Source organism: Pseudorca crassidens, chromosome 16 (genome assembly GCF_039906515.1).
Source record: "Pseudorca crassidens isolate mPseCra1 chromosome 16, mPseCra1.hap1, whole genome shotgun sequence".
Taxonomy (NCBI): Eukaryota; Metazoa; Chordata; class Mammalia; order Artiodactyla; family Delphinidae; genus Pseudorca; species Pseudorca crassidens.
The window spans coordinates 37195038-37218372 of record NC_090311.1 but is presented as its reverse complement, the minus strand read 5'-3'; the positions used below and the strand labels follow the sequence as shown (position 1 = coordinate 37218372).

General features: G+C 40.5%; 2 protein-coding genes across 3 annotated transcripts in view; one reads left to right on the top strand and one right to left on the bottom strand.

Annotated features, from left to right (window-relative positions):
- Nucleotides 1-7807, top strand: part of LIPM (lipase family member M) — a 30469-nt gene extending 22662 nt beyond the window's left edge. For both annotated transcript variants that reach the window (XM_067710095.1, XM_067710097.1), the window contains exons 10-11: nucleotides 6985-7079; nucleotides 7505-7807. In XM_067710095.1, coding sequence (XP_067566196.1) covers nucleotides 6985-7079; nucleotides 7505-7588 — 179 coding nt within the window. In that variant the 3' untranslated portion in view covers nucleotides 7589-7807. The remainder of the gene's footprint in view (nucleotides 1-6984; nucleotides 7080-7504) is intronic.
- ANKRD22 (ankyrin repeat domain 22) lies at nucleotides 223-21787 on the bottom strand. The gene is made up of 6 exons (XM_067710101.1): nucleotides 21546-21787; nucleotides 7653-7844; nucleotides 4346-4453; nucleotides 2843-2920; nucleotides 1322-1420; nucleotides 223-1051 (listed from the first exon to the last, which is right to left on the bottom strand). Exons 1-6 carry the CDS (start codon nucleotides 21564-21566, stop codon nucleotides 974-976), a joined length of 576 nt encoding a protein of 191 aa, XP_067566202.1. The 5' UTR covers nucleotides 21567-21787; the 3' UTR covers nucleotides 223-973.
- Between the last annotated feature and the right edge of the window lie 1548 nt (nucleotides 21788-23335).

Sequence of the window (23335 nt, the reverse complement as noted above, 5' to 3'; positions counted from 1 at the left end):
TCGAACCTGTGTCCCCTGCCTTGGCAGGCAGATTCTTAACCACTGTGCCACCAGGGAAGCCCCCTCAGTCATTTTTAAATGTGCTTATTTCTGCTCTGTGTCACTGACAAAGGACTTGAGAGAGATATATTGATATTCACAATCTCTCCTCTAGAAGTATAATCCAGACACTACCTCATCATATAGCTCTATTTCTTGTAAAGAATTACTTTATACAAATAATTTACAGTAATAGTTTTAATTTTATGAATAAAAAATAAACAGTACTAACAAGATTAGTAACTGCTTTGCATTCACAAGAGAATCATAAAGCAATTTTTCAATAAACAACTTGATAGTTACATAATGTTTTTCAAAATCAAGACGGCTCTTATTTGTAAATTGATAGCAAAACATCTAGAGGTATGCTGGTACACTGGCTCCTTGGAAAGGAAAACAAGGCTCTGACTTGTAGCGTTTGCCAATATCTGTGGTGACAACTGATAGACGATTTTGTTGAAGCTGGAATATTTATATACGGATCTCTAAACCGGCACACATACGCACACCATTCTATACAAATGTGCATGCTTTGATTCTTCCTCAAAGGAGCCTCAGAAGAACAGTTTTTCTCCTGGGACAGGATATGGATGGGACAGCCTCTTTATAAGAGCAACACAACTGAAAACAGATAACATGGATAACGCTGATACTCTCCTTTAGGAGAGACTGAGTTTGAAACATCACCCTTTTTTGACTGCAGTGGAGAATCCGACAGCTCTAGTGTTTCCTCTAGAAGGATTTTGACCACAGTGAACTCCACTGAGCAAAAAAAAACATTAGAAATACAAAGCTCTTCCAAAACATTACCCATGGCAACCATAGTTATCCTCATACCATGGTGACCTCCAGATTGAGTGGTCCACAGACCAACAGTCCAAGATGGAAATAGAATCCAGTCCTTTTTGTACTTCTTCATATGAGGTCATAATGATTATGACGCTTTCCTTAGCAGTAATTCAATCTGGGAAAATTTTAATCTCTGTGCAATATCCAGGGAACTCTCACCATGCTGAGGAGAAAAAGAAATCATAGCTATTTATCTCCAAGAAAGTCAAATGTCAATGCAATGACAATGTCATCCTATTAATGCTAGAACCGAATGACAGACAATGTTGACTGTCATTCGGTTCTAGCATTAATAGGATAACTTGATTCCTTAATGAGGACAATTGATTTGCTCTTAACAACTTCAGAGGCAATTAATTTATGTCAACACAAAGCCAGAGTTAGAAGGTTATGATGATAGAAGAACCTCAGACCAAGGTCCAAAGATCCTTACCTTGTTCTTTATCATGGGGTCTGCACGGGCTGCAAGGAGCAGAGGAATGAGAGTCTGGTTTTTCATTTCGCAGGCATAATGTAGCGCAGTGCAGCCATACTGAAACACAGAGGATCGACATCAGTCGGAATCCTTACACACTGCAGCATATGGCTTCTTTAGCAAGCACTTTTCATATTTTGTAATGTACAGCTAAGCCAAACAAACAGTCTGAAAACCATTTTTGTGGAACTATTTCATGCAAGTAAACTTTTGAGGGAAGAAAATGAGTGCAAAGGTTTGGGGCCAAAGGTGAAGACAAAACCTTATAAACAGGGAGAAGTTAGCCAATGGTACTCCTGTTACCGCTGTTCTTACTGTCATTTGGATTTCTCTTTGACCTTTGTCCTTATCTTTCCTTAGTTTGCAGATGGGGCCCTTCTCACCAGTGGGTTGGGATCTTGGCTGCAGCAGCAGCTGTTAGGATTCATTGAGCACTTACTATGTGCCAGGCACTCTGCCCAATGCTTCACATAATGATCCCTATAAGATTGCCAACAAACACATGAAAGAATGCTCAACATCATTAATCATTAGAGAAATGCAAATCAAAACTACAGTGAGACATCATCTCACACCGGTCAGAATGGCCATCATTAAAAAATCTACAAACAATAAATGCTGGAGAGGGTGTGGAGAAAAGGGAGCCCTCTTGCACTGTTGGTGGGAATGTAAATTGATTCAGCCACTATGGAGAACAGTATGGAGGTGTCTTAAAAAACTAAAAATAGAATTACCATATGACCCAGTAATCCCACTACTGGGCATATACCCTGAGGAAACCATAATTCAAAAAGAGTCATGTACCAAAATGTTCATTACAGCTCTATTTACAATACCCAGGACATGGAAGCAACCTAAGTGTCCATCGACAGATGAATGGATAAAGAAGATGTGGCACGTATATACAGCAGAATATTACTCAGCCATAAAAAGAAACGAAATTGAGTTATTTGTAGTGAGGTGGATGGACCTAGAGTCTGTCATACAGAGTGAAGCAAGTCAGAAAGAGAAAAACAAATACCGTATGATCCCTATAAGTAAGGACTAGTGATGTTCCCATTTTACAGATGAGGAAACCGAGAGTCCAGTATGCTTAAAACTTGCCAAAACTCACATAGGTAAAAAGTGGCAAGCCTAGGTTTACACATAGGCATTCTGACTCCAGCTTAACTACTGACGCTGGAATTTTGTAATCAGAGCCTGCATTTTTCTTAACTCCCCACCAGTGGCGGGGCAGTTCTTTTAAAAATGTTCTATATTCAATAAAAATGTTATTCCCATGAGTTCAGTGACAGAATATAAACAATATCAAGGTTGCCTGACGCAGTAAAAAGGAAAGAAGGAAGGAGGGGAAGGAAGCAGAAACTAAATGTACAAGTGTTTCGGAAAATAAAGCGAGCATCTTTATAGTTGACAAGTACACTACCCACAAATACCATTTGCAATGTTATTTCAAAGTGACTAAAAATATAAACTTACACAATCTGTAGCATTAACTTCGGCACCAGCGTTAAGTAGCATTCGTACAAGAGACTCATTCTGCTTTGTCTTTGATACCTATGACAACAAGCACAAAAACAAGAGAGGTTCATTTACAAACATTGTCTCCCTCTTACGCCCCGTACTACTCCAATCAATAGGCTTCATTTTAATCCCAACACCCCTACGCGTCTATGCATCTTTCTTAAACTCTCCCCCACCTCCTCACTGCTCTTTAATATTAATTAGGTAAAGCCATGGTTGTCAGAGTGTGGCCCTGGAGTAACAGTATCAGCACCTTGGGACCTAAAAATGCAAAATCTGGGGCCCTACCCCACTCCTGCCAAATCCTACTGAGGATGGAGTCCAGTGGCCGGTCTTTCCCTTCCTTGGTCAAAACCCTTCTATCATCCCATTGCTCTAGGGGCTAAAGCAAAGTCTTCAGCCTGTGACAAGGTGCCATATATTTTTCCCTCTGCTTATGGCCCCAGGCATCTCATCCACAGCCCCGGCTCACCTTGGCCTCGGTTAGTCTTTCATTCCCACCAGGCTCCCCCGTGCCATAGAAGAGCTGCCCTGAATGTTTCTTCTGCCTAGAAGCCTCCTCTCTCCTCTTTGCCTGGTAAGTTCATCTTTAATATCTCAGCCCAGGCCCCTCTCCCTCCAGGAGGCTGTCCCTAACCTACCTGTCCAGGCGACATCCCTCTCCTCTGGGCTCTCCTAACACTGACCACCTCTCTCTACCAACTACCTCATAGGAACTTCACATGTGTTCTGTCACTATTGGATTAATGACTTATTCTTCACAATAGAAGAATAAGTGGCACAGTGGTTAAGAATCCGCCTGCCAGTGCAGGGGACACGGGTTGGAGCCCTGATCCAGGAAGATCCCACATGCCGCGGAACAACTAAGCCCGTGAGCTACTGAGCCTGCGCTCTAGAGCCCGCAAGCCACAACTACTGAAGCCCGAGCGCCTAGAGCCCATGCTCCGCAACAAGAGAAGCCACTGCAGTGAGAAGCCCACGCACCTCAGTGAAGAGAAGACCCCACTCAGCGCAACTAGAGAAAGCCTGCGTGCAGCAGCGAAGACCAATGCAGCCATATAAATAAATAAATAGATAGATAGATAGATAAATAAATAGATAAATAAATAAATTTTAAAGAAAGAAAAGAAATAGTAGGGAGAGGATTCTTTTTAATATTCAGGATTTTTGCTTTTCCTTCAGAAGATTCTTAAACAAATTTAATTTATTTTTCCTAATAAACATTGCACAGATGATTTTACCATTGACTGATTTACCGGGCTACCTTTCTTCTTGCTTTACTTCAGTCATAGCATTGCATGTATGTTAGAGATGCCATTTGTAGAATACAAACGAAGAGCTTACTTTGTTACTTTTTATTTACATCTCACCAACTTGGCAAAATTTAATGACTCATGCTGTCGATCTCTTACTCATTTGTACTCATTTATCTTTTGCTCTCACGAGTGTTGTACTCACCATGAGGAAATAGCCAATAAGCAGGACAGGCATTAAGAGGATAATGAGTAGATAATCAAAGAAGGTAAATCTTTTCTTCACAGCATAATGCAAGCAGGTTCTCTGTTTCTAAAAAATTAAGAAAAGGACTATTTATTAATAAAATATTGTTTTAAATTGCATATTTTTAGATTACCCTATCAAAAAATTTAGTCCACACTTTTTATTTTTGTGGTATCCATGGCATCTCTTTCTGTGGAATAAATCTAATTAATAAACCCAGAATTCCATTGACCAGAATACTGAACACAGTACAGTCTAAAGGAAAAGTTGGGCCATAGAAAGACAAGTGAAATGTAACTTTTACGAATCATCAAAAGACAGATTCTCACATTCATTTTGGTTTGGGGAAAAAAATACATGGAGCTATAAACATAGGACAATTTAGTATGAAAACCTATAGTTACTCCTTAATCATCTATGGTACCCAATTATTCATTTTGTGGTTTGTTTATAGGAAAATTTTAACCACATGGCAATTTTTCCATGTTCCTACATGAACACAAGCAGTGCCGGACGAATGGAAATAACTCAGTTTAATTCTTCAAATACATGAATAATTATCAGGTGACAGATTTAAGCTTCTAGGAATTGCGGGGGTTATAAAACCTCAGGGCCTCATAATCAAAGCAAAGGTAGACCGAAACACGCACAAATAAGTGTAATGCAAAACAAGCTATGGTGACTGGAATTCCAACCAAATCAATGAGAAGAGAGGAAAGTCAGGAAGAAAAGAGAAGTTCATTTCTACTCTTCTTAAATAAGAATATTTTTGTTTTTCTAATGGTATCTGTGTTCTCTGTAAAAATTTTGCAAACTAGACAAGAGTATAAGGATAGAATTTAAAATCACCCATTATCCAACAGCCCAGAGTTAACTGTTGATAGTTTGCTGTATCTTCTTCCAGTCTTTAAAATGCATATATGTGGAATTTTTCAGTGTAGGATCATACTGCACATGCAAAAGTACACCTGCTATTTTTTTCAATTAACATGTAGAATATGTGCATTTTCCTATGCCATTTAATATTTTTAAACATGTAACTGTTATGGCTGCACTGTTTACTCTTCTATGGAGCTGTTCGAATTTATTTAGCCAAACCCTACCTGTTGAACATTTCAAGTAATTTTAACTTTTCATTTTCACAAATAACATTGCTTGAATCCTCATGTATAAAGTTTTGTCAACATTTCTAAATGTGTCCTTAGCATAAGTTTCAAAAGATAGAATTCCTGGCATACAAGGAAGGTATTGATGCCCCTCACACTGTACTGCTAAATTGTGTTCTGGTAAAATGATAATGATTTAAACTTCCTTCCTGATAGCATTAGATTTTCTGTCTTAATCCTGGTCAATCTGGCACACCAAAACAACACAACAAAAAGATATCTCTATGTTTTAGTTTAATTTGCTTTCCACACAATCCGTCACTCTGTTAGGCATGTATGTACATCTGTACCAACACCAGAGCTTTTTGTTTGCTTGCTTTTAAGGCTTCTGTTTAGTACTTCTGAAGAGAACTCAAATATAGACTTAAGAAACAGGAAAGCACCAATTCAGATTATTAATGTACAAGGATTAATATTGGGGAAAATGGAAAAGATTAAACCTTTAAAAACCACTGAAAATATCTTTTAAATGGACAGTTGCAAATGAAACACTTCTCATAAAATCTCTGCTAAGGTATCCACTGAAGTCCTTCCCAGGATTTCCATAAGCAGCCTGGCTCAGGTTCTCTGCAAAACAGAGATAAGCATGCCGCCTCAGCCCTGTCCCTGTGTTGACAAACATCCCCCTCCCTCAGCTTCCTAACCAGCAAGTCTCCTGAGAGGGCACAAACCCAGAGACATCTGTCTTGGCCACCCCATCTCACCACAAGGCCAGACACCTGGTTCTTCAGCTGGGTGCTGGGGCAATCATGTCACACTCCACTAAGCAGCCTATCTGTTAGATTAACACAGCCATGACTTGCTTTTAAACCCAACCCACAAAAAATAGGAAGCACAAACAAGAAAATCCAGTAGTGGAATTCCCTGGTGGCACAGTGGTTAAGAATCCGCCTGCCAGTGCAGGGGACACGGGTTTGAGCCCTGGTCCAGGAAGATCCCACATGCCACGGAGCAACTAAGCCCACGTGCCACAACTACTGAGCCTGCACTCTAGAGCCCATGAGCCACAACTACTGAGCCCACGTACCACAACTAGTGAAGCCTGCGGGCCTAGAGCCCACGCTCTGCAACAAAAGAAGCCACCGCAATGAGAAGCCTGTGCACCACAACGAAGAATAGCCCCTTCTGGTGGCAACTAGAGAAAGCCCACGGACAGCAATGAAGACCCAATGCAGCCAATAAATAAATAAATAAAATTTTAAAAATAAAAAAATTAAAAGAAAGTCCAGTAGTGATCCATTTTCTGATAATATATTATTACTCCCAATGAGCTAGACTTTAAACTGACTTGGAAGGGAGAAGTGGGGCCCTACAGGCTATTTTCCCTCATTGAATGTACTTGAGTGGGTACAGGGCGTTCATAATTATTACAAAGAGTGACTTTTTATATTTACTTAGCGTACTTTAAATGTTGCCTTTACTATGATGCAGACACTGGATGTTCCCAAGGGGTTCTGAAAGGATGTTCACGGCACGTCCTGCTCTTCCTTAGTTCTGAAGACTCCAAGTCAGCTAATAATACATATGTAAGTATATTCTTCATGCCTTTCTGTCTGGTTTCAAGTAGCCTCTGGTTCGTGCGCATATTTGTTCTTGGCAAATTTCTCACTGAAATTCTTTTATTCCACAAGCAAATTATAGGACCTTCTGGAGATCAGAACATTGACAGAGTAGGTAAAAATCTAACTAATGAAATAGCACCACCAGGTCAATACTTGTTCTCCAGGAAATCTTTCCTTTTACTTCTGTAATAGTGAGGAAGAGGAGTAGGGAGAGAGGAAGGGCAAAGAAAAGCATGGGGGGGGGGAGGAGGAAAAGAAAGGAAGACGCTCTATCCAGACAAATGAGTGAACCATTTTTTTTTTTTTTTTTAGAAATACAAGGACATAATCAGACATGAAACCCACAAAATATGTCTGTTCATTGACCTATGTTTTATTTTGCTTTTTAGCCTGGTAATATGGCCTCAGTGTGTGTCAATCTTTCTAAAGTAAGGCCCCCCAAAACTGTTGGCGTTAGGAGCTACAAACAATAAGCAAATGACATCCACTGCCTCCATTGGTGCGAGGAGAAAGGAACTACCATGGTCATGGCCTCACCCGGTTTTTGAGGTTCACATCAGCGTTTCTTCTGAGGAGGAAGGAAACGATTCTCAGGTGCCCTCGCCTGCAAGCGCAGATCAGGGGGGTGTCTCCATTAAAGCCATCTTGAACATTGATACAGTTGCCGTCTTCCTTCACCCACTGCCACACTTGACCCAAGTCATTCTGATAGGCCGCCTGGCAGATGGGCTGAGGAGAGGAAAACAAAAGCAGGTTTTGAAATATAGGAATAATTAAACCACACCAAGAAAAAAAAATCACCCGACACCTTTAAATCCCGTGTTTCCAAATTGTAATCTACTGCTTTGTTGATGAGATTTGGGGTCTCAGTTATGTCTAGCCATAAGTCTAGAACAAGGGTAGGGCCACCAGGGATCCCTTACTATTCCCTAAATTGCTTGGCACACAAGAATGTTCATTGAATGGACGAATTAGTGAAAAGATGGATGCAATATTGCCAACTCAGTAAGGAAATTGTGTGTTGAGTTCATGGATAAATGATGCCTGTTAGAAAAGCAGGTTTCTACTCAAGACAAAATCTGCATATCAGAGGAGTTTAGTAATGGGACACTAAGTAATGGGACAAAGACGCATGGCCCCCTGTACTCAAGGAAATCTGCACAGTGGGAAAGAGCTATTTTAGACAAATAATATACAAATAACGAATTATGCAGTTAGCTGCAACTAGATGCTTTTTATTTTAGAAAGCATTATAAGGAATTTTGCAAAGCACGATGGGAGTTTAACAGAAAGATCTGAGCAGACATCATCTTGCCTACTTTCCCTCTCTTCTCTCCCTCTGGACTTTTCTCTCTCTCTCTTTTTTTTTTTTTTTGCGGTATGCGGGCCTCTCACTGTTGTGGCCTCTCACGTTGCGGAGCACAGGCTCCGGACGCGCAGGCTCAGCGGCCATGGTTCACGGGCCCAGCCGCTCCGCGGCATGTGGGATCTTCCCGGACCGGGGCACGAACCCGTGTTCCCTGCATCGGCAGGCGGACTCTCAACCACTGCAACACCAGGGAAGCCCTGGATTTCTCTCTTTTTTCCAATATCTCATGTTTAGTTTCTTCTACTGGGGCCTCTGCCCTTACTCTACAAAACAAACAAAAAACCAAAAAAACAGCCACTTTTTCACTTCTCTCTTCACCTGGCTAACTGCTAGCTCATCCTTCATGTCAAAACTTATTTTCATTTTATCTGTCTTTCCTGAGTCCAGCATTCCTTCACAGCAACTGACAAAACTATACCTCTTTTCTTAATTATTTATAATTGTGTGTTGAAAGCTACTGTGAACGAGGAGGGGTTGAGGCCACAGTGAGTGAGAGAAAGCACTGAAGTTCAGGCTATAAATTCCACATGAATAGAGGCTACTTCACTCCATTCACTGCCATAGCCCCAACATATATATAACACAGTGCTGGGCACATGGTAGGCACACATTAAATAGTTTCAGATTGATTTTAATTAGACAGTATACAAAAGCACTTAGAATACGTGGCACATGAATGATGCTCAGTTTATGGAGGTTCTTATAATTGCTTATTAAGTATTAATTAAATTAATTAGCGATATCTGCCAAGAGGTAAAGAAGTGATGGTCAGAGCTGTTGCAGGAGAAATCAGAAAAAGACATGGTCCAGATGCAAAGGAGGCAAAGTTTTTTTTTAAAGTTAGAAAATTAAATTAAATTACTAGACGTCACATAGTGTTTTGTTGCATGAGGTAAAAGCAGCTGAAAAGGTTCTATGCTGTTATAAACGCTGTCTCCACTAGGGGGCAGCTCAGGGTCATAAAAGCACTGACAACATAAGTCTATAATCCGAGGGGACGGGAAAAAGTCTGTTAGAATTAGCTCTATGGAAAAATCTACTTCATTTTTTTAAAAATTTCACATACACCAATGAAAATTTGCCACTGATGACTACTACTCACGGGCTAGCACTTGGGAACTGATGGTCTTCTACGCAGAACTTGAAAACAGGCGGCTACAGAGTTAATTTTTCTGCTAAAAAGTAAAGTGCCTTCCTGGCTCACTTAGACATCACATACAAATTGTTAATTCTTCTTTTCCTAGCATTTTAACTTACAGTATTTCAAAAGCTGGAGTTTTTCATGTAGTGATCTGGCTTTCCAGGTTCTCTTTAAAAATTGAAAGATTTGGCAACGCTGGGCCCACATGCACACAGGACACCTCACAAAGCTTGCTCTGCTCGGGCGCCTCAAAACCTTCCCTGAGAGTTAAGCATAAGAGGAGAGGAAAAGTGGAGAGTTTTCCTGCAAGAGTCGCACGGGGTCTTGGAGGGTTTCTCAATCCCACTTGAGCAATATTACTTCCAATATTAACCTGACCTTATTTTTCCATCTTTCTTAGGCTGCCTATTTCCTAGACACACAGTTTCTGTGCTTAGCAGTACCTGCTAAAAAAAAAAGTTTAAAAGTTTCCAGAAGGAAGATAGAGTTAAGAGAATCAAGTGCAAGGTAAGATTGCTGGATTTGATCACTAATGACCATTCAGAGATGAATTTCATACAGTGTCAGACAAAAGGCAGAATACAGGGGCCTGGGTTCGCGGTCTATGAAGAATTGGAGTGTGATCAGGGAGGAATTCGTGGTAAGTTTGGTAGTGAAAGCTAAGCGGGAGCTAGTGAGTACCCAGAGGGGTGTAGCAACGTCCAGCCAAAGTTCTGCACGTTTATAGGCAAAGTGGTGGCTTCAAGTGGTTATAAATACAGGCACTGGACACAAACTTTCTGGTTCCAATCTCAACTCTGCCACGAAACAGTTATGTTATTTGGACAACTTACTTAATCATTTGGTGCTCAGTTTCTTTCTCCACTTAATAATCACATCTTCTTTATCAGGTTACAGAAAGGATTAAGCGTGACTGTATAGATGAAGCACATAACTCAGGTCTGACTCATAATAAACCCTCAATTAATGTAAGCTACTCTTACAGTTATTTTTAAAAAACATAGCAGCCAGTGAAGATGGGCAGAGGTGGTTATCAAATAAATAATTACCGAAAGAGAATGAAGAGATGATAGGATAGTGAACAAAAGTCGGAAGAATTAACCTTACTAAACAATGACAGTTTGGTTCTAAAGCCAAAGCAAGGGAGGAAAGATAAATATTCAAGATAGAGAGAACTTTACATTAGCTGAATTTTTTGCCAGAAAGTCTGAGGTTTGATCTTCATGCCTTATGCTAACATGTATTTATCATCAATAAATAGATAGACATAGATATTCAATAAACAACAATTATGTTTAAATACATGAATGGGTTAATGATGTAGGGGAGCAAAATTTGCCACCCCAAAATGTGCCTCTTTGGCATGAGGATTAATTTAGGCTGATTATTTTTAAGAAACTGAAGACTCAGAAAGTCTTTTTACCTCTCCCTCAGCTGCCTAAAGAATTTAGATAAAAGATTCTCTGACGTAAATCCTACCAATGTTTTCTTAGGTCAGTCTCCCAAGGCAATAGAAATAAAAACAAAAATAAACAAATGAGACCTAATCAAATTTACAAGCTCTTGCACAGCAGAGGAAACCATTATATAAAAAAAAGAGAGAGCCTACAGAATGGGAGAAAATATTTGCAAATGATGCAACCGACAAGGGCTTAATCTCCAAAATATACAAACAGCTCATACGACTCAACAGCAAAAATACAAACAACCCAATTGAAAAATGGGCAGAAGACCTTAATATACATTTCTCCAAAGAAGACATACAGATGGCCAGTGGACACATGAAAAGATGCTCAACATCACTAATTACTGGGGAAGGGATAAATTGGGAGATTGGGATTGACACATACACACTACTATATATAAAATAAGTAACTAATAAGAACCTACTGTATAGCACAGGGAACTCTACTCAATACTCTGTGATGACCTATCTGGGAATAGAATCTAAAAATGAGTGGATATACGTATATGTATAACTGATTCACTTTGCTGTACAGCAGAAACTAACACAACATTGTAGATCAACTATACTTGAATAAAAATTAATTTTTAAAAATCACTAATTATCAGAGAAATGCAAATCAAAACTACAATGAGGTACCACCTCACACCGGTCAGAATGGCCATCATTAAATAGTCTACAAATAGGGACTTCCCCTGTGGTCCAGTGGCTAAGACTCTGAGCTCCCAATGCAGGGGCCCTGGGTTCGATCCCTGGTCAGAGAACTACATCCTGCATGCCGAAACTAAGAGTTCGCATGCCGCAACTAAAGATCTCACATGCCGCAACTAAAAGATCCTGCATGCAGCAACGAAGATCCTGTGTGCTGCAACTAAGGCCCGGCTCAGCCAAATAAATAAATAATTGTTTTTTTGAAAAGTCTACAAATAGCAAATGCTGGAGAGGGTGTGGAGAAAAGGGAACCCTCCTACACTGTTGGTGGGAATGTAAGTTGGTGCAGCCACTATGAAGAACAGTACGGAGGTTCCTCAGAAAACTAAAAATAGAACTACCATATGACCCAGCAATCCCACTCCTGGGCATATACCTGGACAAAACTATAATTCAAAAAGATACATACACCCCTATGTTCATAGCGGCACTGTTCACAATAGCCAAAACGTGGAAACAACCTAAATGTCCATCGACAGATGAATGGATAAAGAAGACATGATACATATATACAATAGAATACTACTCAACCATTAAAAAAGAACAAAATAATGCCATTTGTAGCAACATGGATGCAACTAGAGATTATCATACTAAGTGAAGTAAGTCAGAAAGAGGAAGACAAATACCATATGATATCACTTATATGTGGAATCTAAAATATGGCACAAATGAACCTGTCTACAAAACAGAAACAGACTCACAGACTGTTGGTTGAGATCAGACTGTGGTTGCCAAGGGGCGGGGGGGAGGAGAGGGATGGACTGGGAATTTGGGGTTTGTAGATGCAAACTATCACATTTAGAATGAATAAACAACAAGGTCCTACTGTAGAGCACAGGGAACTATATCCAATCTCCTGGAATAAACCATAATGGAAAAGAATATTAAAAATAAGAATGTATACATGTGCAAAACTGATTCACTTTGCTGTACAGCAGAGACTGGCACAACATTGTAAATCAACTCTACTTCAATTAAAAAAAAAGTGGGGGTGAGGGACCCCTGTTCTGGAATAGAGCTTTCAGCAGAGATCTCTGCAAAGAGTATGGGGGAAACCCAGCAGGGCCTAAAGATCAGAGTCCACTCTGTGTCGCATTGTCTCTGCAGGCCCAGCAAACATTTAGTTACCAAACATTTGCTTTTTCATCTTTTGTGAATTATATTCCTCCCCTTCAAAGTCCCAAATCACTACCCCCAACACCCTCTCCGTCTTTAGCTGAAGATGGTATTTAACGTGAGGGTTTCAGCCATTTTGGTGAGTTATTCAGTTTTCCTGGGTCTCTCCCAAGTATACATGTTATTAAAATTTTGTTTGATTTTCTCCTATTAATCTTTCTCCTGTCCATTTAATTCATAGACCAGCCAGAAGAAGAGGAAAGGTACGTGCCTGGCTTTCAAAATAGCTGATAACTGGGTGCTAGAGGCCCACCCCAGTCCCACTTTGTATCTCCCTTTTCCAGGCCCTAAAATTTAAGTGCCTCTGGGGAGCACAAGACACGTTTAGTTTGTTGATGATTAACTAAACTATTCTGTATGGGTTATTTACCATAACCGTGTTTTACACTGCTCCAAGTAAAATAGATATCACAGCTGGAAAAATATTTCACATTATTTTAGTACCATGGAGGAATCTGAGCTGCTTGCACTGTAATAGAGGTCTTGAAAAGCAAAGTTTCCCCACCATCCCCACTTTCAGTATTGCTTCCCCTGAAGTATAGTGGATCCTCCCTAATTGTCAGTCTAAAGAAAGAGACTTTGGAACTCTGCCTTGATAAGTTGCTTATTAACCATCTCCATGCGGAAGCTCCCCCCCATTTAAAATGTTCCCTGGGCTTCCCTGGTGGCGCAGTGGTTGAGAGTCCGCCTGCTGGTGCAGGGGACACGGGTTCGTGCCCCGGTCCGGGAAGATCCCACATGCCGCAGAGCAGCTGGGCCCGTGAGCCATGGCCGCTGAGCCTGCGCGTCCGGAGCCTGTGCTCCGCAATGGGAGAGGCCACAACAGTGAGAGACCCGCGTACCGCAAAAATAAATAAATAAATAAATTAAAAAGACAATAAAATGTCCCCTCACAATTTCTGAGGAGAATCTGTGGTTTTTGATGCAACACGGTTCAGATAGTGTACAAGATAAACGTGTACACTAATGAAATATCTTCCCAGAAAAGGCAAGAAGATGTTTTCTTCCTCTTCAACTTAGGAAATCTTAGGGAATGATAATGAAGGCTTTATTTTATTCGTACAATAAATCTCAAGGCTTTCCTTCTGATGACTCATTTCTTCACATAATGTGATTTAAATTTCTTAGTAAATTCTTTCTTTCAGATAAATAAAAAAGGCACAGGAATTTTTTTTTTTTTGGTCTTAGGTCCACTTAGCCTTTATGTGACATAAAGGACAGTCCCAGCAGTTGTTGGATTATGAGGATAGTAACAGTGAAGGGGAAATCAAGGAAGGACACACATTTACCTATTTTCTATTCCTTCTCCAACAAGGTCTTTCTGAGAACATGATGTCTTCACGGCCAGGAAGTTAAAGAAGCTTCGTTACCACACTTGAGACCTGAGAAGCTCTGAGGCCAGGGCAGGGCAAGAAAGTCTTTGCCTCCAATCATGAGGAGAAAGGGCAGAGGAAGGGTGGCTTCTAGCTGCTTGATCTAGCAAATTGGAGGCCCTGATATCTCCCTACTACCTCAGACCACCAAAGACGTAAATGCAGGGCTTTGAGGAAGCAGTAGTGTCACTCTCACTGCCTCCTGGGCTCCAGGACTTTCTGCCAAACAATGGCTGCCCAAGGGTGAGGATGATCATGTTAAACTGACATTATTTAGAATTACTGGAGCACCGTGATGACAAAAAGCAAATCTATCTTTAGTCAGTAATATTAGTCTCTAAATTTGGAATAGACAATAAAACTTCTTACTGCCTGTACCTAGATGAACTGCTCTCACCCATACCTTTCATATACCACTCAGTTATTCCAACTGGCCCAACTTCCCATGCTTCAGATTCTCCATACATACACCCCTTGTCCGGAACACGCTCCCCAAGATTCCCAAGACTAGATTCATATTCCTCAGAGTTCAGCTCGAATGTCATTACCTCACTGGGGCCTTTCAAGTCAAATCTAATTACATATACACACCCCTCTTATATACTCTCTCTTTATCCTGTTGCTTCCTTGATTTCTCTTTCACTACTTACAATTATTTTTTTAAATTTGTATATTCATTTTACATTGGTAGCTCCAAGAGGTCAAGATCTACTCTTATTCATTTATCACTATGTACCAGGAGCTAACATGTGCCTGGAATATAGTATGTGATCAATAAATATTGTTGATTAAATAAATGGATGACTGAGTGAATGAATAAATATTTACAAATGTTCAGTGATGGTTTCTGTTCATACATTGAAGTTATCATTTCCTTTTTAAAATGTGATTTAGTACCACATTATCACTTGTAAAATACTTAAAATATATAAGGAAAGAATCAAGAAATCAATTGGGATAGAAGCTATTTGGTGCTCTTTTTTAAATATACAATGCCAGGGCTTCCCTGGTGGTGCAGTGGTTAAGAATCCGCCTGCCAATGCAGGGGACACGGGTTCGAGCCCTGGTCTGGGAAGATCCCACATGCTGCAGAGCAACTAAGCCCACGAGCCACAACTACTGAGCCTGCGGGCCACAACTACTGAAGCCTGCGCACCTAGAGCCCATGCTCCGCAACAGGAGAGGCCACCGCAATGAGAAGCCTGCACACCAAAGTGCAGAGTGGCCCCCGTTCGCCGCAACTAGAGAAAGCCTGTGCACAGCAACGAAGACCCAACACAGCCAAAAATAAATAAAATAAAATAATTTTTTAAAATAAATAAATAAATATACAATGCCAAAATCTTCAAAGGATTCAATACACAAACTAAATAGATAGAGATTGTGAGGGGGGCATTTTTTTCAATTGCTTTTGCCTTTCCTTTTCCCTTATCATGGAAGGACACAATGTTTCATGCTGAACCGGATCTCACCCAACTATCCTGTTTTATATATCAAAACTGTGACCAGAAGAGGTTAAGTGATTTACCCCAATTGCCCCGAGTTTCTGGCACAATAGGGACTAAATTCTAGGTTGCCTGGGTTTCCAGTCCAATGGCCTTCCCATTCATTGCATCTCTATTCTTGTTCCCCCTGAGTTCTCCTCTTCGATGGTACCAGCTCTCCCAAAAAGCCCTGCTCAGCCTAAATTGCTTTCTCTGGACACTGTATATTTCAATATGATCCCCTTCTTTAAACCATATGCTCTTTTTCTATGGTAACATCTTCCTGTCTGAAAAACAGATATATTCCTAAAACATTAATATTAAGAGTGTGTGTATGTGTGTGTGTGGGTACCACTGTTCATAGGTAACTTTAACATTAGACTTTCCCCAAGTTTAAAGGGATACATGATTGTAATATAATTTTCTAGATATTCCTTTTAAGGCCTTGTTTCCCCAGTTGACAAGGACAAGAGCCTGGAGAAGATTCTATAGATCTCCTAAGCACAAATTCTTGAGCTCTTTAAGTTCTTATACAACTTCCTTCTTTCTAATTTTTGTAATACTTTGCAGTGTGCAACACTTCTCTACAGGTTGGGAGTAAAATGTACCTCATTGGAACCTGGATTTATTTTACCCTATTCTTCTAACAAAGGGAAAAGGACAATAGTGTAACTTCGTGGGGAAGAGTGCTGGCAAAAGAGCAGAGTGGTTAAGACCGGCTTATTGATGGAGGGTGACATGCCTGTTGAGAGAGCTTTAGGGAAAGAACTTAGCATGTTCATCAGGACATGAGCACAACTTCCCTGAATGTACACAGGTCTCTAGCCAGTAAGTACTTTTTAGCTGCATAACTCTAGGCCAGTTCCTGAAACTATCTTTGCCTCAGTTTTTTCACTTGTAAAATAAGGATAATCATAGTGACTCTCTTATATGGTTGGGTGAGTATTAAACGAGATAATACACTTAAAATGTTTAGAACACAGCCAGGCACATAATAAAGGCCTAATTAAATACTTGTTATTATTGTAAATAGTATGAACAGGTATGTGTGATAAGGGTTTAAATCAGCGGTCCCCAACCTTTTTGGCACCAAGGACCCGTTTCATGGAAGACAATTTTTCTGTGGACCGGGGGAGGGGGGGATGTTTTCGGGATGATTCAAGTACATTACATTTATTGTGCACTTTATTTCTATTATTATTACATTGTAATATATAATGAAGTAATCATACAACTCACCATAATGCAGAGTCAGTGGGGGCCCTGAACTTGTTTTCCTGCAACTAGATGGTCCCATCTGGGGGTGATGGGAGACAATGACACCTGAAGTGTGTTGCTTATGTCCAGTCTGCTCCGTAAGATACGGCTTAATTGGCACTTGCCACTCACAGATAGGGTTTTGATATGAGTCTGAAAGCAATTGATTTATTATGGTCTCTGTGCAGTCAAACCTCTCTGCTAATGATAATCTGTATTTGCAGCTGCTCCCCAGCACTAGTTTCACCTCAGATCATCAAGCATTAGATTCTCATAAGGAGTGCACAGCCTAGATCCCTCACATGTTCAGTTCACAGTAGGGTTCGTGCTCCTATGAGAATCTAATGCAGCCGCTGATCTGACAGGAGGCAGAGCTCAGGCAGTAATGTGAGCCATGGGGAGCGGCTGTAAATACAGATGAAGCTTCCCTGGCTCGCCTGCCTGCTGGCAGCTCACCTCCTGCTGTGCGGTCTGGTTCCTAACAGGAGTTGGGGATCCCTGGTTTAAATGAATCAGCCCTGTTTAAAAGTCTGGCCTGCATAGCTGGGGGTGATCAATCCAAGCTTAGTTCTCTCACTGAGCTCTAAGCATATCCTCTACTGCAGAGGTTAGGACCCACTCTGGGACACCCCCTCATTCTCTCCTTCTTTCTTACACATATATTAGAAACAACCTAAATGTCCATCGATGAACACATGGATAAAGAAGATGTGGTACATATACACAATGGAATATTATTCAGCCATAGAAGGAACAAAATTTTACCATTTGCAAAAACAAAGATGGGCCTTAAGGGTATTATGTTAAGTGAAGTAAGTCAGACAGAAAAAGATAAATACCACGTGCTCTCACTTTTATGTGGAATCTAAACAACAACAATGAAAAACGACAAACAAACAAGCGCACACACACACACACACACACAAAAGCACATGAATATAGGGACTAGATTGGTGGTTGCCTGAGACAGGGCAGCAGGTCGGAGGTGTGAGAAATGGGTGAAGGGGGTCAAAAGGTGCAAATTTCTAGTTATAAAATAAATAAGTCATTGGGATGTAATGTACAACATGGTGACTGTAGTTAATAATACTGTGTTGCATGTTTGAAAGCAGCTAGGAATGTGGATCTTGAAAGTTATCATCAAAAAAAAAAAAATTTGTGGGCCTCCCTGGTAGCGCAGTGGTTGGGAGTCCGCCTGCCGTTGCAGGGGACACAGGTTCCTGTCCTGATCCGGGAGGATCCCACATTCCCCGGAGCGGCTGGGCTCATGTGCCATGGCCGCTGAGCCTGCGCGTCCGGAGCCTATGCTCCACAACGGGAGAGGCCACGACAGTGAGAGGCCCGCGTACCGCAAAAAAAAAAAAAAAAAAATTGTAACTATATGTGATGACAGATGTTAATGGACTTATTGTGGTGATCATTTTGCAGTATATACAAATATTGAATCATTCCTTTGTACACCTGAAACTAATATAATGTTATGTCAATTATACCTCAATAAATATATATATATGCTATATATATAATAGCATAACTATTAGCAATGCAAGCCTCCAGAGGGTAGCAGAATATGCATCCCAATCTACACCTCTTAGCGTAACAGTTATTTTGAACTAAAGGCAATTGAGAAGAAGCAGATACAAAGAATGTTCTCTGCCCTCCCCCTCTTTAGCTAAAAGCAGGACATAAATATGGGAAGGTGTTGCCCCTTCTCTGTCTACCAGGAAGGACAAAGTTACCTTTGTCAGCCCAGAGAAGTCACCAAAGTAATCTACAGAGTAACATTTCTAACTAGCCCTTGTCTTCCATTAGCTCCCCTACATATTTGCCTTCCCTCAATTTGCTGCCTTAGAAACTCAAAGCACTTTTCCTTTGTCTTGCCACTCCTCTAAAAATTTATTTTTCTTTTGTTAAGATGCTATGCGAGCCCAAGTTCTAAGTACCTCTTTGAGTTACACAAAGTAGTATCACTTGTGATACTGAGTTGCATGGAAACACCATTTATCCCAACACTACTTAAGATTATTGAGAAATAAAATATTGCCTGTCATATCAGTAAACAAAGGATGTCACAGTCATCAGCAATTGCGGTCACCACCAGCCGCCAAAGGTGAGCCGGTGAGCCCCGAGGGAATTTAGGAAGGAAACAAAGAATACCTGCCATCTAGCAGCCATCAGACTGCAGCCACTCCAAAGGTGAGCCCTGTGGAAGCTCAGGATATGAAAACACAGGATCCTGGCCCCATATAGCTGAGGTGCATATCAAAGGAGTGATTTTAGTGAGCACAGACTCTTGCATCTTCCCATACATAGAAAAGCACTAAATTCCTTAGCTTGACATATCTAGTTTTCTTTTATTAACAGTAACTTTTTCTTCCTACTACCTGCCCTTTGCTGCAAAACTCCTATCTGTCCTAGTTCACCCTCGCCTCCTTGGAGCAGTTTTCTCAGGGTTATTTGAGATGCTGCCTCCTGGGCTTGAAGTCCTCAGTGTGTCCGCTGAATAAAACACTACTCTCAATTTTTAGGTTGTGCATATATTATTTTAGTTGACACTATCTTTGATTCAATGTTAATTATGAGCTTTGAATAATTACTTATGAGCTTCTAGGTAAGTTAGGGTCTTTTAGGGGTGTGTGTATACGTGTGTGCGTGTGTGTGTGATTGTTGTATTTGCTTTCAAATATCATAGAAGATTCCACCTTGCTTTGTCCTCAATATATCTGAAAAGTGAAAAGTTCATTCCACTTCCAGGGATATTCTCACTGATACTTATAAGTATCAATGCCTTGCCTTGACTCAACCACTTGCCAAATCCACACCCCATCAACAAACAATTACACGCAAAGACTTCCTTAAGTAATTATTTCCAGGACCTAGACTGTAGACTACAGTCTGGCTTCGCACAGCATGGTCCAGGGCCAGCAGCATATTGCAGAGCTGAAATGCATTATCTTATGCCCCACCCAGACCTATAGAATAATAATCTGCATTTGAACAAGATCTTTGAGTGCTCTGTATGCACATTTAAATTTGAAAAGCACTAGCCAAGAGCAGTGTTTCTCTCCCAGGGGTGGTAAACTGATCACCTACATCAGAATCACTTGGGAGGCTCCCCTAAAAAGCAGGTTTCTGAACCGTACCTCAAACTGAGTGAAACAGACTCTCTGGGGTAGGGGCCCTTGAAACTGCATTTTCAACAAGTTCCACTTCCTGGTGCTTAGGCAATCTAGGGCTTAAGAAAGGCCAGAGGGGCTTCCCTGGTGGCGCAGTGGTTGAGAGTCCTCCGGCCGATGCAGGGGACACGGGTTCTTGCCCTGGTCCGGGAAGATCCCACATGCCGCGGAGCGGCTGGGCCCGTGAGCCATGGCTGCTGAACCTGCGCGTCCGGAGCCTGTGCTCTGCAACGGGAGAGGCCACAGCAGTGAGGGGCCCGCGTACCGCAAAAAAAAAAAAAGAAAGAAAGGCCAGAGTAGCATTTTAGAACATTACATGTGTTGACATTTTCATATATGTGAGTTCTTTACTAGCCTAAAGTCATTGGGCAAGACATATCTAGAAATATAAACTAATCAAAGAAAAGTTGACTACAGAAAGACACACACACACACACACACACACCCCTGGCATTAGACATAACTGCCAACACTGAGAAACTGCCTTTAGTATTAGAAGAAGCACCCAGAGAGGTTCTGTTGAGCATCTGCAATGAAATGCTGACCGACCGGTTATTTGTGTCAGAGAGGAAAGGGAGCAAATCATGAATAATAACGTCATTACACCTCTTGGACTCTTGTTGAAACATCACCCTCTTGTACTCCTTTGAAACGTTATTAACAATCTATTTGATTCTAATAGGTTACTCTCAATACAGGAAAAAGCATTTCTGTATCCATCAGCTGTGAAAAGAAAAAACTCAAAATATGAAAACTACATTCTGTTTTTATCCTTCTTCTATACAGGGATAGACTTTATTAGTAATTGCTAGAGGTGAAATCTCCTTTCAAATATCAAGCGGAAAGGCATTACTCTATACACACATTTCCATAAAAGAGCCAGGCTATCTTTAGTCTGTTCAGAAAATCCAGTTGAAGACAATTTTTACTTGTCCTCTAGATGTCTGACATCAGAAAACACAACTCCATTAACTCTCTTTTCATAAATTTCATTTTACAGATCCAGATTACCCCCTCAAACATCTGGACATCATGACATGTATACTATACGGCTCTCTACAAGCTACTATCTAGCTAAAGTTTTAGGATTGCAAAATAATTTGCCTTAAAATGTTAAAACATCAAAAAAACTAGCACACTGGGCTTTGTTTTAACTTAATGCTCTTACAGAAAGACAGACGAAAAGGAGGCATTAATGGGGATAGGAAATTCCATTTGAAAAGCATGAGCGATTTTTAACATCTTGGGAATCTTATTTCCAGAGAAGTTACATACCTGAGAGTATAGGATTCCCATGCTGGTCCTTCACAGACTTATTTCACAGCTTCTTGAATCTTCTGGAGGTATTTTCAATTAACATCAAAATCCTTCCCAGTCAAGAGAAAGGTCCCTAGAAGCCCAGGTCGGTGGCAAGTCCTTTCTTTCCACACCTGTGAGTGTTCTTCCAGCCACCTACACAGTAACACACCTTCCAGAGAGCCCAACCCAATGAAACAAGGGCATTAGTTTACCGTGTAATGAATCACCCAAGTTGCGCATCATCTAATGTTACAACCCCGAGGAACCGGTTTCTGAGTCATACCTACTCTGCCAGTGGTGACATGTGGAAAAAAAGGAAGCAGAGACGAGGGGGGAAGAAAAGTTCTCACACGGGCAGAAAGGACTCAGGGCTCAAAACAGGATATTGTGTTTAGGACATTTCCTAATTGAAATCTGGTTTTCAGTGGCTATTGACAGAGGCTAAGTGCAAACAAACTCGCTTGTTAGAACCATATATGTCTGCATAGGACTTGACCTTCATGAAAAATAATCTTTAAAACGGATGGATTATTGCTATCTTTATGCACACATAAGTTTATTTATTATTCCTTGATATTTTTTATTAATATAGACTAATTAAAATAATAAAGTCAATTTATGAGCTATAGTATTTTATATACATAAATGTGCTCATAATCACATTCAAGGGCATCTTTGAGTAAAGTTTGAGCAACTCAAATTTAAAAAACCTAAACTTGGGCTTCCCTGGTGGCGCAGTGGTTGAGAGTCCACCTGCCGATGCAGGGGACAGGGTTCGTGCCCCGGTCCGGGAAGATCCCACATGCCGCGGAGCGGCTGGGCCCGTGAGCCATGGTCGCTGAGCCTGCGCGTCCGGAGCCTGTGCTCTGCAACGGGAGAGGCCACAGTGGTGCGAGGCCTGCGTACCGCAAAAAAAAACAAACAAAAAAAAACCTAAACTTAAAAAAAAAAAAACCTAAACTTTTTGAAATATCAGTCCCATTTACATTCTAATGAATTCAATTATACTAAAAGGTTTAAATTACATTTATAGTATTACCATATTTGATTTTCCTTTATAAGCACTTTAATTCTGAGCCTAGAGTAATATTTTCCCAGCTAAACAATCTTGTAAATCTAATAAACTAAACTTACTCTAATATAATAAATATTAAGTCATCCTAAACATTCTAATACTGTTTTTGAATTTAGTCAATTTATAACATTCCATTTTAAAATCATAAGTCTAAAATCAATTATTCTATTATACATCAATTACTCTCTTATACATTTTAAATGGAAACACCAGGCCACTTGGTCAAACGTGCTAACATGCCAAGTCTCTTAAACATCCAAGATATTTTATATACCAAATATGATACCAAATATTCACACATTTTCTCTGAACTTAACACAATCACAGCAAAGTGCTAAACTTTCCCAGAATTAAAACACCCATACACACACCCGTGAGAGAAAGCGTTCAACCATCCCAAGCAAACTGATGTGATCAGTTAAGGTTCTTTGTGGCCAAGATTTGGTGCCAGGATCCAAGGCCTGAGCCTATATATATGAGCCTATATATATATGACTTAGCTTTGGGGCCAACCTCACAGGAGTTTTAAGAATTAGCTAATTCTTCTGTTGGAGACGGAAGCCTGCAATACCCACTAAGATTGCAGCTGACTTCCTCTTTGGCTTAGTTTCATTTTGCATTTCTTTATTTCCTAAGACATTTAAGTGTCTTTCCCACTGACTTAAATCTTTCACTCTCTTATGCAAATCTC

Excerpts from the sequence above, each read along its gene's own strand:
- ANKRD22 (XM_067710101.1), bottom strand. The coding sequence starts at position 21,566 with ATGGGAATCCTATACTCTCAG. Across the intron at positions 2,921-4,345 it reads TTATTGGCTATTTCCTCATG|GTATCAAAGACAAAGCAGAA; the intron begins GTGAGTACAACA and ends TTGTTGTCATAG. Across the intron at positions 1,052-1,321 it reads ACCCCATGATAAAGAACAAG|CATGGTGAGAGTTCCCTGGA; the intron begins GTAAGGATCTTT and ends TTTTCTCCTCAG.